The sequence below is a fragment of the Antechinus flavipes genome, chromosome 5 (assembly GCF_016432865.1).
Source record: "Antechinus flavipes isolate AdamAnt ecotype Samford, QLD, Australia chromosome 5, AdamAnt_v2, whole genome shotgun sequence".
Classification (NCBI taxonomy): domain Eukaryota; kingdom Metazoa; phylum Chordata; class Mammalia; order Dasyuromorphia; family Dasyuridae; genus Antechinus; species Antechinus flavipes.
In genome coordinates this window covers 270,354,277-270,374,058 of record NC_067402.1, presented here as the reverse complement: position 1 = coordinate 270,374,058, position 19,782 = coordinate 270,354,277, and the positions used below count along the sequence as shown (strand labels likewise).

The following is a 19,782-nucleotide window of genomic DNA, read 5'->3' as shown; positions in this document are numbered from 1 at the left end:
GAATTGATCCAACCTTCTGGAGAGAAATTTGGAACTAAATCCAAAGGACTATCAAACCATACATATCCTTGATCCAGCAGTCTCTCTATCCAATACAGCTGCAGGATGCATTCCAAAGAAATCATAAAAAAGGAAAAGGACCCACGTGTGCAAAACTGTTTTGTGGCAGCCCTTTTTGTAGTGGCAAGGAATTGGAAACCAAGTGGACACTTATCAATTGGAGAATGGCTGAATAAGTTATGGTATATGAATGTTATGGAATATTATTGTTCTATAAGAAATGATCATCAGGATGATTTCAGAAAGATTTGCAGAGATTTACATGAATTGAAGCTAAGTGAAGTAGAACCAAGGGAACACTGTACACAGCAACAACAAAATTATGTGACAATCAACTCTGATGGATGTGGTTCTTTTCAACAATCAAATGATTTGGGGCAGTTCCAATAGACTTGTGATGAAGAGAGTCATCTGCACCCAGAGAGAGGACTGTGGGGATTGAGTGTGGATCACAACATAGCATTTTCACCTTTGTTATTGTTGTTTTCTTGCTTGCTTTTTTTCTCATTTCTTTTCCTTTTGGATTTTTCTTGTATCGCACGATAAATGTGGAAATATGTATAGAAAAACTGCACATATTTAATACATATTGGATTACTTGCTGTCTAGGGGAGAGGGGAGAGGAAAACAGAAGGAAAAAATAAATTTGAAACACAAGGTTTTGCAAAGATAAATGTTGAAAACTTTCTTTTCATATATTTAAAAAATAAAAAATTATTATTTAAAAAATCAAATGGCAGCAACAAAACTAAAAATAAGCGATTAAAAAATAAAAATAAATTGATTTGGATATTTAAAAAACAAATTTTAAGTTGGTTGGGAAGTTCTTTGTGAATTCACATTGCATTTTTCCTCTTTGAAATCATTTTCTTTCATGACTTGAAAATTTACCACCCCTCCTGGGTTGACTGGAGTTTCTTTACCCTCAGTCCTGTGTGTTTTTTGCCCTAAGCTACTCTGCTTCTCCTAATACTTTGAGCTGAAAAGATGAATTGGCTTAAAACTAGAAAAGCTGAGTTGGCTACTGAGTAGGCTTCTGAACTAGCTAAGAAAAAAAAATGCCTTGGGCTATGACCCCAAATCCCATCATGCTCTCCCTTCCTGAGTCCAAAAGAGTTGAAATACTTTTAAAATAAGACAGCATGCATAGAGGAAATACAATGAACAGAGGCTGTGAGATGGAGGTAGAAAACATAAGGGAATGAATGAATAAAGCATTAAATTAAGCATTTATTTTGTACAAAGCACTGTTTTGAAGAGGACCAATGACATTACAAGTGATGTCATAACAGGAGCATGAATTGGATTTAAATGGGACAGAATTGCATACTTATCAGTCTCATTCACTCTCTTCCACAGTCATCAAAATCCAGTGACAAGACAAATAGTCCAGGATAGATCCATCCAAGGTGGATGACCGTGGCATCTGACCCAAGTGCTAAGTGCTCCCACGTTTATTCCAGCTACCTTCATGGGGGCTGAACAAATTGTTCTCATCTGCCCATTTCTCTTGGGGGAAGTCTTCAAATGCTTGGGATAGACATCCCCCTAACTCATTCCATCATGGGTTTAAGGTCTGTCATTTATTTTCTACCTGGTTCAGCTCATTATTGGAGGAGGTTTTCCTTGGAGTGACAGTTGAGGGTTGGATGAAAGGCAAACACCAATGGTGGATAAATAGCCCTCAAATCAGAAGTGAGAGTCCTCCCAGAATACTCTGTACAAAAATATATACAAAAGAAGAGCCAGTCCCAACTCTCAAGGAGCTCCTAACAGGAAAAACAACAAAACATTGATTAAGTTCTAGGTTTATATTCAACGTAGATCTGGATTCAAATTCAGATTCTGATACTTGTTACTGATATTTACTTTTTTTTTCTCCCCAAGGTACAACAAGGTTTATTATCTCACATTAACTAGATTTATATTATTAATAGGGAATTCTCTTTAAATAATGGTCTTCTCATTCTCTGGTCAGTCCAAGAGGAAATCAAAGGAAGTTAATGCATTCAAGGGAGAGTCACTAATCAGCTAAGAAGCTCAAAGGGAAAAGATGAGAACTGAATAGGGATTGACAATGGACACCTTTTGTTTATTTTTTGCACCTCATTTTTTCATTTATTCATTTTAAAAAAATAATAATTTTTTTCAAAACATATGCAAAGATAGTTTTCAACATTCACCTTTGCAAAACCCTGTGTTCCAAATTTTTCTTCCTTCCTTCCACCTTCCCCCTCCCTTAGACAGCAAGCAATCCAATACAGATTAAACATATATAATTCTTCTAAATATATTTCCACATTTGTCATGGTGTGTGAGAAAAATCAGATCAAAAGGGGAAAAAACATGAGAAAGAAAAAAAGCAGGCAAACAATATCAACAACAACAAAAAGTGAAAATACTATGCTTTGATCCATAATCAGTCATCTCCATACTGCTCTCTCTCTCTCTCCTTCTGGATGCTGATAGCTAGTTCTATCACAAGTCTATTGGAATTGAATGGACACCTTTTTGCTCATTTTGAATGGACAGACTTTTTTGCCTATGGGGTATGTTGCAGTAGTATTGGGGTCCAACTCAACTAGAAATGGGGACCACTGAGTCATATGTACTTATCTTTGTGGGCTGCATATTGACTTAGAAAACCACACGTTAACCTTATTTATGTTCTGCTGTATTTTTTTTTATTTGGCTAAATATTTCCCAATTACGTTTTAATTTAATCATTTCATTTATTATTCTTAATGTATTATTTAATTTGATTAATGTAATAAAAATTATATTTTGGGCCCTACTTAATAGTATTGTGGGCAACTCATGTTTGAAACACTAGTTTGATGGATACAGCACCAGACTTTAAAGAAGGACCAAGGTTCAAGTCTTGCCCCATGCTTTTTAGCTCTGTGACCCTGAGAAACTGATTTCATCTCTCATTTTGTTCATCAATAACATGTGAGTCTGATGAGCGCTAGGTTCTCTAACTCTAAGGCTCTAAAGTTCTGATGCCATGACCTTCTCTGAGTTTTAATTTCTTCATCTGTAAACCAGAGATATTACTTAACCTATTTTGCAATATTGTGAGAAAGCATCAATGCAATATAGAAATGTAAGCAATCAATAATGAATTTTAGAGTGTTATGTCAAGGTGATTTATTATTGCTGTTAGTTGTCCTGCCAGGAGAGTTTGTGTGAAATCTAGAAGAGGGTAATGTTCTCCCTGAGAACTGATATGAAATGAGTATTTTCTGCAACTCTGTATTTTTACCAAAAATAATGAACACAAAATAAATATCTGACTGTTGAGGAGAGGGTGTTATTTACCATGTTCATTGTTAATTAAACCTTTGAGATGCCCCGCTATAATTATTAGTAGTACAGAAAATAATGCACATCCCAAAGCTTCAAGTGCCAAGCCATCAGTCCTCTGGCTCAGCACAGGGACCAGGAGCCTTTGTTGATTATGGAAGGTATTTTTAAAAGGATAAGACTGCCTTCTGCAAATCCTTCCCTGCTGGTTTTGAATAAATACAAAATGCAATAGCTTATCTCATCAGCAAAGCCCAGCTTAAAACACCAACAGAGTCGAATGCAAGAATCAAGAATAAATACATGTGAACAGAAATATTTAAAGAATAAAAATACCAAGAAGAGTGGAAGGCCACATATATGCCCTGTAGAGAAGTCTAAGAATTTCTAGCAAATGGTAGATAATAATTGATAATTGAGAGTGAGATGGGTCAGGACAATCGAGGCAAAAGCTGAGCGACTTCTATGTATTGAGTTCAACTATATCCAGTGAATGGAGCAGAAATGATAAGGAAATTCCAAAAGGAAGTCTGGAGGAAATGGACTCCTTTCCAAAAATTTATTTCTTAACTGGTTCTTCTGGAGGGAGAAAGGAAATAATCCATGGAGCCAATGGTTTGGAGTCCATGGATAGATTTTAGTCCATGAACTTGAATGAATGGGTGGAAAATATACATTTTTAATTTTCTCTAACTTCCAAATTTAACAACTTCAGTTATTTAGTGGTTTTATTCCAGGGGGGAAAGAGCCTATGGACAGATTTCAAGGATCCTATGAATTGGGGTAGGAAAAAATTATATTTTTATTCCAATGTAATTGGTTTCTCTTGTAATCCTATGTATTTTTTTTCTTATTTTATGAATTTAAATACATGATTCAGAGAAGACTTCACAGGGTTCATTAGACTGCCAAAGGGGTCAATGACACACAAAAAAAGTTAAGAACTCCTGGTTTGGATATTTCTGTTTTGATAAAGGCAATTTAGAGGGTGGCACAAGTAGTTCTTGCCATCCAAACTTTCCTAAGTGACAGGTAACAGCAATGTGAAACTGGTCCATCTAATATCTCAGTTAGTTACTTGCCTTCATTTCTTTAGTGAGTAAGATATTTTCCGGGACATCTGGAGTGATTTGTGCCAAAGTGAGGGGTTTGTCTGGAGACAATGGATACGTATACAACAATATTTCAGCTTTTTGCCTGAGGTTAGAGAGTTTGTCATGTAAGTCCATAACTCTAAAAGAAAGAGAGATAAAATCTTTAATCAGCAAACATAGGAAATAAATGTAGGAAAGTATATCAGGACATTAGGTTCAAAATGAACACATGCTTATCTACTAACACCTCAACTAACCAAAAATCAGGTCTTTGGGGTCCTCAAACATGAAAATAAGGGAGAAAATATGGGTAAGGAAGCAAATGGACTGAAGTGATGGGATGAGGAGGGAGGGAGTAATTTGGGAGTCTCCACAAAAGTTCAGAAGTATAAGAGAGTCCAAGATCACACAGAGCCTGAAAAATAAAGAATAGACAGGAGATGAGGAGAAAAGGTGGTGAGGAGAGAATGGTGGCAATACTCAGGCAGAGAACAGGTAGAGACTCATCCCATATATCTCCAGCTGTACTTTCAGCAGAGCACAGTAATTGCCAATGTAATGACAATGTTGAGTCCTCAAAGATATGTGTTCATCAGGCTCTGCTTAAAAAGGAAGCTGTGTAAGATTCCCTTTATAAATATCTCTATCATCTAAGAAGCAGATTAAAATGAAAGGTCTGGGACTTAGTGCACTGATGTTTCAGTTATTTGGAAAACCCAATTATCCAGAAAGCCACATTCATGGTTAATGTCAGATAACTACGATAGTAACCACATCTGAATTTATATTAAGGCAATTCTACAATGTTGGAGATTTAATTTAAGGATATAAAACTATTAATTTAATGCCTGATTTACATCTAAATATAGGTTGGTAGAGAGCAAGATCTCAGTTGCAGCCATTGCTTCTGACTTATGTAAAAAGAGGAAGGACGTAATCAGGGACATGAGGCACAAAAAAATGAAACTAGAGCCCAAAGGTCATGTATTTTGTCACTAGCCATCCCCCGAGAGATAACTGTGCCCATTTTCCCAGGTGCATGAACCTACAGCATGAGAGAGATGAAACAAGGGGTGTTCAAAGGGGCACATCCCCAAGGATAAATAAACCCAAAATACACGACTTTTGTCTATTCAGCTATGCCAGAGGAGTGCCACATAATAAACACAAGACAAGAGAATGAGTCAAGATAACCTTGAGACTCCTCTATTTCTGACTTTGTATCAGAGATAGCTCGCCTTTTTGGGAGCACCTGTGTTCTGGACAGCTCCTATCTTTAGGAATTGTCCCAGAGGAGGTCAAGAGTACCCCAAAACTCATGGCCAGGAGTTTCAGAGATGCCATGGGAACTTGGTCTCCTGTCTGGCAACTCTTTCCACTATGAAGTTTTGGAGGAACATCTAAAAATGTTTTCTCAAGAGAAAATAGTGGCTCACACAGGCCCGTGGATATTCTGTCTCTGAGGGTAGTAGCCTCAGGGAACCTTTAGGACCACAGAATTTCCAGAGTTGGGAGGAACTTACAATCTTATACAACTCTAGATCTGAGAAATTGTTTCAATTGTGTTCAGTACCCCGTGACCACTTTTGGGGTTTTCTTAACAAAGATACTGGAGCATTTTGCCATTCCAACTCATTTTACAGATGAGGAAGAGAAGTCTTCCTGATTCCAGGTCTGACACTATCCATTATGCCATTTAGTTGCCCCAAGGGGTTTTTATAACAGGTCACCTAGTCCACAGATCTAATAAATTGGAGAAATAGAGACCACACATCTAATAAATTGAGTAATTTACTCGAACTCTGCCTTCTGACTCCCAGTTGACTTCCATTTTCCATTACACAATAAGGAGACACAATCATTTGAACCTTTGTTGTTGTGCTCAAAGATTAAGGATACACTCAGATGTCTTGATCTGCTACATTTCTTTTTTTGTTGTTTTTGTTTTGTTTTGTTTTGTTTTGTTTGTTTGTTTTTTTATGTCAACCTTTAGTTTATTTTTTTAAATAACTTTTTATTGATAGAACACATGCCAGGGTAATTTTTTATAGCATTATCCCTTGCATTCACTTCTCTTCCGATTTTTCCCCTCCCTTCTTCCACCCCCTCTCCCAGATGGCAAGCAATCCTTTACATGTTGAATAGGTTACAGTATATCCTAGATACAATATATGTGTGATCTGCTACATTTCTTAGAAACTTTTAAGAAGCAAAAATGAGATTCCCTCTACCTCCTGTTTTTATTGTAATGGGCAGGAACTGTGAATTATTACTAGAACCTGTAACAGATCCTACAGAATGGTGCCTAATTTCTATATAATGTTGATTATTTCTGCCTGTGAATAGCTTGTACCCAAGTTTCTCCACCATTTCCCTGAATAATGGATGGTCACTGAATAATTGATAACTACACCACCTTGAAAAATAGTCTCTGTTATTATGTTTGAGGTCTATGTTGAAGAATCTTTTAAAATGAGAACCACTGAGCAAGAAGATAGCTCCTCAAGGAAGAAAGGGGAAACTTCATAATTTAGGGAATTTAAATTTTCATTCAAGAGCTATTTCTTGAGTGCTCACAGCATGCAAGACACTACGCTGGGCACCAGGGAGGAAACAAAGAATGGAGAAAGTGACACTGCCTGAGGACAGCTCATTTGCCATTTTCAAAGGGCTCCCAATTCCTCGGCTGCATCAGACTCTCATAGCAGAAACAACAATCGTACTTTCCAGCAATTAGTTTGAGCTTTAGGATTGGCAAAGCTTCACCTACAGTTTATACCTTATCTCCTTTGTTCCTCACAACAATTCTTGAAGGAACGGACTATTATTCCCCCATATTATAGACTTATAGAGTGGACTGTGTGTCAAAAACAGTCACTTAAGTAGCTAGGACCAGACCATAAGTCTTCCCATAGTTCTTGTGAAGATAAATGAAATGATATTTGTAAAGTGCTTTTTGTAGAATTCAAAGTGCTATATTAATGCTATCCTGATGATGGTGGTAGTGGTGGTGATCAAGCCAAAACCCTGCTTACTATATTACACTGTCTTTCCATGTTATAATTATCATGTATAGTCCCTACCCATGAAGGATTTATAATCATCTTAAAAGAAAGCTAGATACGAAACTGTAAATTACAATCTTAGTATATGAGAAAGTGCCCAAAGAGAGAGAAGTTTAAGGAAGAGAACAGAAGTTTTCTGGGTTCCATGAAGGCTTCAGAAGGTCTACAGGATTGGGAGTCAGAGTGGGAGGGGGTTCAAAAAGTGAGTAGCCAGAGTGAAAAGAAAAGAAAAGAAAAGAAAAGAAAAGCATTAAGACTGTTTGGAATGAAGGCAGCTTTAGCTCCTTAGGGTACAGATTGGGTTTTACAGCTTTTAAGGCTCCTCTAAAGACATAGTCAATCAGGCCCGTTCTTTGGCAGAAAAGAATTGGGGGGAGTGTGTAAACCTGGGGGGTCAGAGTTATAGACTTGCTAAAGGTCAGCTTTATTCCTGTGGGAAATACATTTCTCTGTGGTTAGTTTTATCAAAATTCCCCATATTGACAGGAAATCTCAGATGATGAAGGTCCCTTTTAAAATAGCATCATTCTTGTTCAGCCTGCCTTAGCCAATATGAAGAAAAATAAAGTAGGAACCTTGTTCTGTTTCCTTAGTCTCTGAGTATTTCAGGAAAACAATTCCTCAAAATCCATAGTATTCCTGTTTACCTACCTCGTCCATAGCAGTAAAGCATTATATGAATCTGAGGGGGTCAAGAAAAGTTCCATGAAGAAGGTAATCCTTGAGTTGGCACTTCAAGGAAGAGGGTTTTGGATACATAAAGCTCATGGCAAGTTAAAGGAGGTAAAATGAGTCAAAATTCACAGGCAACACTGAACAGAGGTTTTATGTAGGGAGAGAAGAGCTTGGATCCTTAAGGCTATGGTAGATAGTGCAAATGTACAAGTTTTGATGTGATTCTCCAGTCCATGGTCTCCGGACTTATCTTAACTGCTTACTCCATCACTAAAAACAATTTTGGTATTCGTCCTCATCATCATGTATACATTTACTTATTCACAAATAAGATGATATTGATAATTATGGACAAGATAAAACTTAGGCAAAAAGTAAAAAAAAAGTTTAAAAAATTAATACTGAAATCATATTTGATGCTAGAAGCAAGAGTCATTGGAGTATGAGTATGGCCAGATGTGTAATTAAGAAAAATCACTGTGGCAGCTGTGTGAGAGATGGACTGGCTGCACAGAGAGAGGCTTGAGGCAGGGGGATCAATTAGGAAGTTATTACAATTGTCCAAGACAGGAAAGTGGTAACTGTGGGAGTATAAAGAAGGACTAGGATACAAGGGATGTGCACAAGACATTTTAAAATTTAATGTGAATCAATTAACATTTTCGCTATCATTTTCTTAAATTTAGTCAATCAACAAAACAAAAAAATCTAGCTCTGATTTGGAGTTTGCTGCTCTCCATGGTATGGATGCTCAAAGAGAATTTAATGTTGACAAGAGCTGGTTCAAATTGATCCCATCTCATCCCTGGCTATAAGTGATGTTATGGAGCAAAACATGTCAAGATATGGTGACTGATTGGACCTGTGGGGTGAGGAGAGAGAGCAGGATCAAAAATGTTTGTGACCACTGTTCTGAACAATGAACAATTGAAAGCTTTTGCCTTCAGTTTAAAAAAAGGCAAATGTAAGGCACCCTGCAGTTAATGGATAGGCTGAACACTGTGGTGTCCAGAGACCTGTCATTACTTAGTTTCCTAGTCTTGGGCAAGCCACTTTTACATCTCAGGGCATCTGCTTCTTCAACTACAAATATCCCATTGCAGAAACCCTAAGACTGCTTCTAATTTTACATTCTACTCCACAAGAATTCTCTTTATTCTCTTCTTTTTAGGTCTCACCTGAAGCAGTCCCATCTGTCTAAAAAGACATTCAAGACATCATCAGAATGCTACAACATTACAGATAAATCTGATTTACTTACTTCTTCAGAGGAAGCCAGAAAAATCCAGAATATAGAGAGCTGGAACTGAAGTCAAAGGCATCAACAATCTTGACTGGTTTGGTGTTAAAAGCGTATAGTAATATTATCTGTAAAAAGATTAAAAGGCATTAAAAAAGCACTCTCCTCTGCCTCAAGTTTTCAGCTTCAAAAATCAATGCTTTTTTCCCTTTTTTAATGTGAGTTATGAAAATGTGATTTAATGAAAATGAAAGTTAATGAAAATGTGATTTCTTTTCTCCACTCCAATATGAAGTGAAATAATGCAAAAATCTCACAAACCTACTACCTTGAACTTCTAATGCATTCATAGCTTAAACCAGGCAACTAATGTATTTAATTATATTAGTGATATCGTAAAGGGTCCTATAGATGGCTGGCTGTCACACCTTGGAAGGCCCAAGTTCAAATCTTGTCTCTAAGACATATACTTGTTGACTTTGGGCTAGTCACTTATATTGTGCATGACACAGGCAATTGTAATCACTCAAACATCGATTAAGCACTTATCTGTGACCAGCTGGGATTCCAAGACAAAATTTTCAGCTAGGCCCTAGAGTGGATGAAATAGAATAACACATAAGGAGGCTGGAAAGATATATCAGAGCCAAATGGTGAAGGGCTTTCAACACCAAACAGGCATTTGAGCCTAAAGTAAAACAGACCACCAGCAGAACTGATGGACAATATCTCTCTTGGTGACTGTGAGAAGCATGGAGGGGAGAGATCTTCAGCCAAGGAAGACATGATGAGAGTCTGAAGTAGGGTAGGAGCCAATGGAATGGAGAAAAAGGGACAGATGCTAGGAAGCTTATAGAGGTGATGGATTAAACATGTGGAGTGAGGGAGAATTAAGAATAATTGATGACTCTGAGGTTGTAAACATCAATGATTCCAGGAATATTGATGCAGAAATAGGGAAGCTAAAAGGGGAGTGAATTTGGGGCAAAATAATAGATTCTGCTTCAGACATGTTAATTTTGAGATCCCCTAGCTGGAATTATCCATCTGGAGACCAGGAATTAGCACACTATGAAGGTCAGGAGATTATGTTTCATCTGCACATAGATGATAATTAAATCTACAAGATCTAATTAAAATCCATGGAAAGAGATAAAGAGAATAAAGATCAAGATTAAGTCCTGGGGAACATCCCAAGTTGGGTGGTATGAATTGAATGAGGGGTCAGACAGGCAGGAGGGGAACCAAGAGAACAATGTCACAAAAATCTCAATCATAAGATGGTCAACAGAGAGGTAAAGAAGAGAACCCAAAAAATGCCATCAGATATGGCAATTCGAGATCATTAGTAATTTTGGAGGCAGTAGTTCCCATTGAATGATAAAAAGAAAAACCAGACTGCAAAAGATTGAGAGAAGAAGGAGAGATGGTGAGACATGATAGCTTTCCCCAGGAGTTTAGCTTTGAAACGCAGAAGAAATGTAGGATGAATGTCTGCTTGTTGTTTGGTTGCTCATTTGAGGAGATAGTAAGGGAATGGAAGGTCCTTTTAGGATGGGGGGGGGGGACTTTTACAAGTTATTTAGCCATTAAATAGTGAAGTCTCTAAGACTGAAATTTGAAGCAAAAATGTCCACTTCCATTGGAAGTACAATGTGAGTCTGTATTAATGAATTTACATGTCAAGTCCCTGTCCCTAGGAATTTGGGACTGAGAACACAAAACATCTGGAAAAGGTGGTTACCTCCAAACTTTCTTGGAAGGTTGGTTTCCTTAGTGTCCTTGTGGAGACAAGACTGAATTTGTAGTAGCAACCAGTTCTGAAGGCTGAGGGTTAAGATGAGATGGCAGCATGGAAGGGGCCAATGGGAGAGGCAACAAGGGCTCAGATTAAAAAGGCACAGGCAGCATTATAGGATTCTGGCTCCCCAAAACTATCCCCTGAGATGCAGGGGACATGTAACCTGCAGAAGCCACCAGAGACACAGCTAGAGGACATAGCTACACTCAGGAGCTGGGAAGTAGGGGAGCGGGGCCAGCCAGAGTCAAAGAAGCAGGATACCATGACTGACAAGAGAGCTGGAAAAGAACAAGACTCGGGTGCAGAGCTTCATGGGAAATAGCCAGAGGGGTTTCTCTTCCTTCCTACTCAAGGAGACAGCAATCAAAGGGCTGCCGAAGCAGGAGGTCCCTTTGCACCCGGCACTAGCTTCACACGTGGAAAAACAGCTCAGAAGGCCTGGGAAGGCAAATTTCTCAGTCCATTCCTGCACCATTTTTAATCCCAAACTGGTTCCTGTTTTATTCATCCTACCCCAAATCCACTCAAAATGTCCCTTCAATTCCCTCAATTTATGGGTGTCAGTGAATACAAATTTGATAATGTGTTTGCAAACCTTAAATGACTGCTGCCCAGTGAGTTATTTATCATAAAGAGTATTAATGCCATTGGGGCACTTTGGGCAAGATCCCCCATTCATCTGCCTTACGGCTAAATTACGCTGTAGGGCAAGGGTTTTTAAGCTTTTTGGCATCCTGGACCCCTTTGGCAGTCCAGTGATGTCCAGGTAGGAACCTTTGAGTTGACTTGACTTTGAACTCCAAGGGCAGAAGACATTTTCTAGTTCTTCACTGGTCTCATACACTCAAACTGGTTAAATTTCATAGAATGACATTTTCAATTAGGAAGGGATGTCTCAGGGTTTCCTAGTGCAATTTCAACCTCTTCTTGATGACCTCCAGGGAAGGAGAATTTACTACCTTCCAAAGTGGATTATGACACTTTTTGATACCTCTGATTGTTAAGCCTAAATTTACCTCATTAAAATTATTTCCATTGTTCTACCTTTTGAGATCAAATCTAACAAGTATAAATGTCCCTCCCTTTAAATACCAGAATGCAGCCATTATGTCTCAATCCTCAACCCTATCTCCTCCTTCCTTCCCTATTTGGTTATCTATAATGTGATTACCCTGAACTCCAAACTATTATGTGTTCTCAGGACTCCAATAGCTGGTTAACTCCTTCTCCTGGCCAGATAGTCTACCCTTACTCCCTCCATGTTGTGAATTCACATATTCTGGATGGGGGCTTCAGTTACTGGCCTGGGATAAGGGTGTCTTGACATATACAAAAAAACAGGGCTTCATATCTGTCTATACTGCAAAAAGCATCTTTTTCCAAATTAGTTGAGCCACATAACCCTGAAGGTTAATGAGGAGGCTATATCCACAGAAATACAGAATTTCAGAAACTGGAGAGATTTCAGCAGCCAGGAAGTCTCTACAATATAGCCACAACTAGTGACCCATCTTTTGCATAAAAAAGAACCCATCCCTTTAACAATCCACCAATCCAGTAATTAATACTTATTAAGATATTACAGTGTATCAGGCACTTTGCTTGGTGCTGGGACTACATAACAAAAATGTAACAATCCTCAGGTAACCTGTCCCATTTTTAGGCAGTTCTGATGTTTAAAAAGCTTTTCCTGACATCAAGTTTAAATATGTCTCTTTTACTTTTCTACCCTTTGTTCTCTGTTTTCTGGATCAATGCAGAACAAATACAGTTCCTCTTCCACGCATAAGATAGAAAACACTCTCCTTTGAGTCTTTTCTTCTCAAAGCTTTCTCATTGGATTGTGCCTGAGCCATATCTACTTTGGGGATTTTCTACTTGAAAACCTAGGGAATAAGATGGGAATACTTAGAACTCCAACTTCATCTCTCTTTTCTCTTTCCACAGAGTGTCACCCCAAATTCAGATCACAACTAGAACTATTAGGGAAAGGATGTAAATTCAACCTAATAAATTGATAAAACCTGCTGGGATGTGACTGGGATGGAACCACAAAAGGAGTGATGAATGGTTAAATGTCAGCTTGGAAAGAATAGTGTTCCAAGTATGGGTCTCTATTACTTGTTCTGTTTCAACAGTTTTATCATTAGTTTAGGGATAGACATAGATGGCCATACTGATCAAAACAGAAGATGATTTGAAGCTAAAAGAAAAGCAAATGACTTGAATGACAGAAATAGGATCCAAAAATATTTCCTCAGGTCAGAACAGTGTACCAAGATTAATTAAATTTAATTTAATAAGGATAAATATTTCCTATATTTATATAATAAATATAAAATATAAAAGAAAATATATATAAATATAATAAATATAAAAATATAAAGAAAAATAAGTTATAAAACAACATAAACATACAAAAGAAAATGGCTTCCAGAAAAAGAGAGAAAGAAAAGATCAATGAATTGAACATATAACTAAAAAGAAAAAATTAGAAAATCAACCAAACAAGAGTAACGAGGTGGCACTGTGAATAAAATGGTAGGCCTGGAATAAGAAGGAACTGAGTTCAAATCTAGCCTCTGTGTGATCCTGGATAAATCACTTAACCCTGATTGCATCCAGAAAAAGAAAGAAAATCAATCAGTAATCCACAAATAAAACACAACAAATGAAATCCTGAAAATCTAAGAAAAGATAAGCAAAGTTAAAAATAAATTGAATATTGACATTAAATAAAACCTGAGAATTTTTTGGGGTTTTTTTTTTTTTTGCACTGACATGCACATTTAGCTCCCAACTCTGGGTATTTTCATGTGCTTCCTGCATGTCTGGAATGCTCTCCCTCTTTATTTCTACCTTTTGGTTTCCTTCAAGTCTCAGCTAAAATCTCACTTTCTATAAGAAGCCATTTTCCATTCATCTTCATCCTATTGCCTTCTTTCAATTGCTTCCTTCAGGTCCAATTTACTCTAAATATCTTTTGTTTAAACATAATTTTTTGCATGTTGTCTCCTCCCTCTTCCAGCAGACTAAGTTTCTTAAGAGCAGGAACCCAGTTTTTTTTGGGGGGGTGCCTTCATTTATATCCCTAAAGCTTGATACAATGCCTAGCATATAGGACCTTAAAAATGCTTACTGAATGACTAATTTGATCTTCTTCTCTTCTATTGCCAGGAATAACCAAATTATCACCAAAACAAAAAATGAGAAGGAATTCACAAGGAATAGAGAGGAAATAAAGAAAAACATTAGAAACTATTGTGACTAAGCTGAAAACGTAAATGAAATGGATGAATATTATGAATGTGTTGAATGTGAAAATGGAAAATTTCTAGATTAATAAAATAATAAAAAACATGCATTGTAAAAATCTAATTTCAAAAAGAAATTGAGCAAATCATAAATGGAGATTTAAAGGAAAAGCAATAATACTTCTAATCCAGTGATTTAAAGATAGCTCTGTTTTAAATTTAAATCCAATTTCTGTAGTACAACGGGGCCCAGAAATCTTCATACAATTCTATGCTAATTATATGAAGCTTTCTGGGTCAGCTTGTATAATGCTGCAACAGATTTAATAGCTGCATATTCTCTTAAAACATTTAATTTTAAAAACCACTGTCTTTAAGAGGTAGCATGCTTAAAAACAAAAAACAAAGCTTTGTGTAATTGTTTTCTCTTACCATAGGTTCTGTTTCTTTTGGAGGTTTTTCTAGAGGGGGCAGGTACCACTGAAAGCAAAGGTCTTTGCTTACAGTATATAAAGAAAAATCCACTATAGACTCTGTTGGAATTGCCGTCTTAGAGGATGCAAATTTTTCTACTAGCACAGATATTTCTTGACCCACCTGTTGAAGGGAAAGAAATCAACATGAGATTCTTCTCATATTTTGTCATTATCCCAGCCAACATTTCTCATCCCCAACATTTGAAAACAATTAATTTTGTCTTAATATAATGATTTGAATACTAGTGCTATTTTTTTTTGCAGGAATTACTTCACCTGAAACTTCCTTTCTCTACTTTCCTTTCTCCTGTATCCTTTATCATCCCCCCTAAGTATTACATGTGAACAAGTCTAATATGGAAAAAGGAAGTTTCATTAAAATACAATTTACACTTTTCATGAGAAGCCTGATGAGAATCCTCTGTTAATATACTGTGAAAATGAAGCTAATAATGCAAATTTAAAAGATGGGTTTCTACCTTCTCTGCCCAGCATAAAACTGAAAAAAATTAACAAGCATTTATTAAGTTCCTAATACGTCAGGCTCTATTGTAAACACTAGGGATATAATAAAGAAAGTCATCCCCCAAAACCCAATGGACCTTATTCTGAAGGAGTTCAATTCACAGGGTATATATAACATACAAGTGACTATGTACAAACAAGATATCAGCAGGATAAATAGGACATAATCTTAGAAAAAAAGGTACTAGCATTAAAAGGAGTCTGGAAAGGCTACTTGTGGAAAAGAATCCATTGCTCCTCCGTTTGCAGGAGGATTCCCCAAATTCAGAATTATTTTTTGGCTAATCAACATTATTAACCAATTCTCAATAGCAGAAATAGAATTATAACATTTAAACTATTTACATTCTGAACACTGTAAGGCTGGGCCAGGTATATAGTGCTTTTTCACCTGTATTCTGTTGCCTAAAAAAAAATAGTCCCTTTATATTTCTATTTCTGATGCACCATGAGCTAATTCTTATAAACAGAATTATAAGAAGAGGAGAGATGATCAGGATAATGTCCCAAAGTGAATTCTCTCTCCTCATAGGAGCACAGATGTGGATCAAAGCATAGTATTTTCACCTTTTTCTGATAATGTTGTTTGTTTGCTTGTGTTTTTTTTTCCTTTCTCACAGTTTTTTTCCCTTTTGATCTGATTTTTCTTGTGCAACATGTTGAATATGGAAATGTATTTAGAAGAAATGCCTATGTTTAACCTATATTAGATTGCTTGCTCTCTTGGGAAGGGGAGAGGAGAAAAGAGTGAAAGGGAGAAAAATTTGTAACATAAGGTTTTGCAAGGGTGAATGTTGAAAACTATCTTTGCATATATTTTGAAAATAAACTATTGTTTAAAAAATAGCTCCTTATGTCATGTAGAAAGGATAGTTTTTAATATTCAGCTTTGCAAACAAAACCTTGTGTTCCAAACTTTTTCCCTCCTTTCTCTCCCTCTCCTAGAAAGTAATTAATCCAATATATGTTAAACATGGGTAATTTTATATGTGTGTGTGTGTATGTATACATATATGTATATATATTTCCACATTTATCATGCTGGACAAGAAAAATCAGATCAAAAAGGGAAAAAATGAGGAGAAAAAAAAAAAGCAAACAACAAAGTAAAAATACTTTGTTGTGATCCACCCTCAGTTCCCACAGTTCTCTTGAGTACAATTGGCTCTCTCCATCACAAGACTATTGGAACTAGCCTCAATCATCTCAGTGTTGACAAGAGCCACATCCATCAGAACTGATCATCGTATGGTCTTGTTTTTGCTATGCACAATGATCTCCTGGTCCTACTCCCTTCACTCAGCATCAGTTCATTTTAAGTCTCCCCAGGCCTCTCTGAAATCATCCTGCTGATCATTTCTTATAGAACAATAATATTCTATATCATTCATAAACAATAACTTACTTAGCCATTCTCCAATTGATGGGCATCCACTCAGTTTCCAGTTCCCTGCCACTACAAAAAGGGCTGCCCCAAACATATATGACTTTTCCCTTTTTTATGATCTCTTTGGGATTCAGACCAATAGAGACACTGCTGGATCAAAGGCTATGCACAGTTTGATAACTCTTTGGGCATAGTTTCAAATTGCTCTGGAGAATGGTTGGATCAATTTACAATTCCACCAATCATATATTGGTGTCCCAGTTTTCCCATATCCCCTCCAACATTTATCATCTTTTCCTGTCATCTTGGCCAATCTGAGAAATGTATAGTAGTACCTCAGAATTGTCTTAATTTACATTTCTCTGATCAATAGTGATTTGGAGTATTTTTTCATGTGGCTAGAAATAGTTTTAATTTCTTCATCTGAAAATTGTCTGTTCATCTCCATTGACCATTTGATCAATTGGAGAATGATTTGTATTCTTATAAATTTGAATCAATTCTCTATATATTTTAGAGATGAGGCCTTTATCAGAACACTTGGATATAAAGTTTTCTGCTTCCTTTCTATTCTTGGCTGCATTTGTTTTGTTTGTACAAAATATTTTTAATTTAACATAATCAAAATTATCTATTTTGCAATTCATAATACACTCTAGTTCTTCTTTGGTCATAAATTCCTTTCCAAGGAGCTATTTTTAAAGCAATTATACTTTTTATATTTGTCCAAAGCCAAGACCTTTGTTTCTATACTGTTAGATTTTGGTTCATGCTTCTCTTTAAAATGGTGAACTCCCTAAGATCACAGATTTAGAGCTTGAAGAGACCCTAGAGATCATCTCTTTTATCTTCCCCTATTGTGAAGATGAAAAAAATAAGGAGGCCCAGAGAGTTTTAAGATTCTATGGCTAATAGGCACCAGAACTGGAATTTGTATTCAGGTCCTGTGATTCCAACTTTAGTGTGCTACCTTTCAGTGCTCAGAATGACCATGGTACTAGAATTGGCCACCAACATACCAAATCAAATACTTCCCAGAACAATGTTAATAATCATATGGAAACCATCAAAATGTCCATTGTCATAGTCCTTGTTAGGCAGAGGTTGTCAATATTAGAAAACAAAAATAAAAATAAAATTTTAGGATCATAGGTTTAGTAAGATTCAAAGGAAACTTGGGGTCCTGAAAATGACTTGAGAGACCGCTGAATCCAAACCTGGTGAAAGAATTTATTGTTCTTTCCTGTTCTGGATCATGAGGAGTCAGGAATTCATCAGAAACAGCTTGATCTTGGGGCATCAATTTTCAGGCAACAATAATAACCATAATCATCTTTAATACTACAATTAGTCCTCCAAACCTTATCTGATATTTGTAAAGCATTTCATGAATATGAGGCACTTTAGGGTTGATAGATGCTTAGCTGTTGCCCCTGCCCCAATATCCTAACACTGAAAAAGGTCCTTGGTGTGGGGGCTACAGCTAAGATTCCATCAAGGTCACTGGATCACAGATAGATCAGAGATAGAAGGGACCTCAGTAAGGATCTGCCAGCATCTTGAAATTCTTTCCCTATAACAGGGATTGAGAAGAAGAATGATAAACTTGAGATAGAGAAGAAGCAATGTTCAAGTAGCCCCCTTGGAAACTTTAGAAATTTTCCCAGGCTGAGAAAAGGGCAGGTTCTTGTATCTTGAAATATCAACTGCACCTAGATAACGCAAAAAGTTATCCTGATTATAAAAACCAAAAACCAACCAATCAAAACTTTAGAATAAAGGTAAAGGATTCACGTAATGTCTCTCTTTATTGAATGTTAGTCAGAACTTGAGGATGATGTCTGGATAGGGGTTTGGGAGAGGGACGGGGAGGAAAGAGACTCAATTGTTCCTTTTCTATATGAACAGCACTACAACTTCTGAAAAATGCCCTTCGTGGCTCATCCATCAGTGGACAGACCAGCAAGTTTTTCCTAATATATGAGTCATTTGGGACCAACAGTGTCTGTGATTCTGAAGATTCTGTACCATATACAAGGGACAGCATTCTGCTCTTAGGGGTTATGGTTTATTGTTGTCATTTCCCCTGAGTTGTGATCCCTGGCTGGGACGCCATCCAGGGACACTCAGCCCATCAAAAAATTACTGCTTTTTTAGGGAACATGAGCCTGGAATCGATATTAGTGGAGAATGTGTGGGATCCATAAATAATTCACGGGGTTCTCTGAGAGTGACCTAAAGATCACCACATAGTGTTAAATATCACTCCCAAGTAACAGAATGATCAGGGGGGCTACAATAGTCCCAATAATCCCATTCTTTTACAAAGGCCTTCCTCAATGATGTCCAGAGGACTTTGTGAAGTTAACTCCTTGCTGGGGAGTAGGAAGGGGAAAAGAGGGTATTTGTAAGTATTATTTTTCATAGCTACTGAAACGGATGCATCTCAGAGTTAAGTGACCAGGCTGAGAAGGGGCTTCAGGTGGGTGCTCTCGGTGCGGCTCTATTATCCCTCATATTATCCCACTGCCTATACAGGAAAAGATACAGACAGCACTGTCAGTATGAGGCCTCAAATAAAAAATGGAAATAGAGAAGTTGACCTTTCAAGTTGTCAGCCTGTGAGATGAAAAATGCTTTGACGGGGAGCTACCGTGTTGAATTGTGGAAATGTGTCAAAAAATAGATCTTAAGGAACTGTCTGGGAAAAAAAAAGAGATTGTAAAATCTAAGTCCTTTGCCTAACTAAGCAGCAAAAAAGATAAAAGTAGGACCCAGGAGTGCCGTGAAGACGATTAAACTTTTAAATGGCCCCTAAACAATTTTGCACATCAAGGCAATCTGATCCAATCAACTCAGTCCTGAGTAGGTGGATATAAGGATGACATCTCAGTTATAA

General features: G+C 37.0%; 1 protein-coding gene across 1 annotated transcript in view; it reads right to left on the bottom strand.

The window, feature by feature from the left end:
* The window catches only part of CFAP54 (cilia and flagella associated protein 54), a 340,765-nt gene that overhangs the window by 20,621 nt on the left and 300,362 nt on the right, over positions 1–19,782 (bottom strand). The window contains exons 64-66 of the mRNA XM_052001234.1: positions 14,928–15,092; positions 9,462–9,568; positions 4,449–4,599 (exon numbers count right to left, since the gene is read on the bottom strand). Coding sequence (XP_051857194.1) covers positions 4,449–4,599; positions 9,462–9,568; positions 14,928–15,092 — 423 coding nt within the window. The remainder of the gene's footprint in view (positions 1–4,448; positions 4,600–9,461; positions 9,569–14,927; positions 15,093–19,782) is intronic.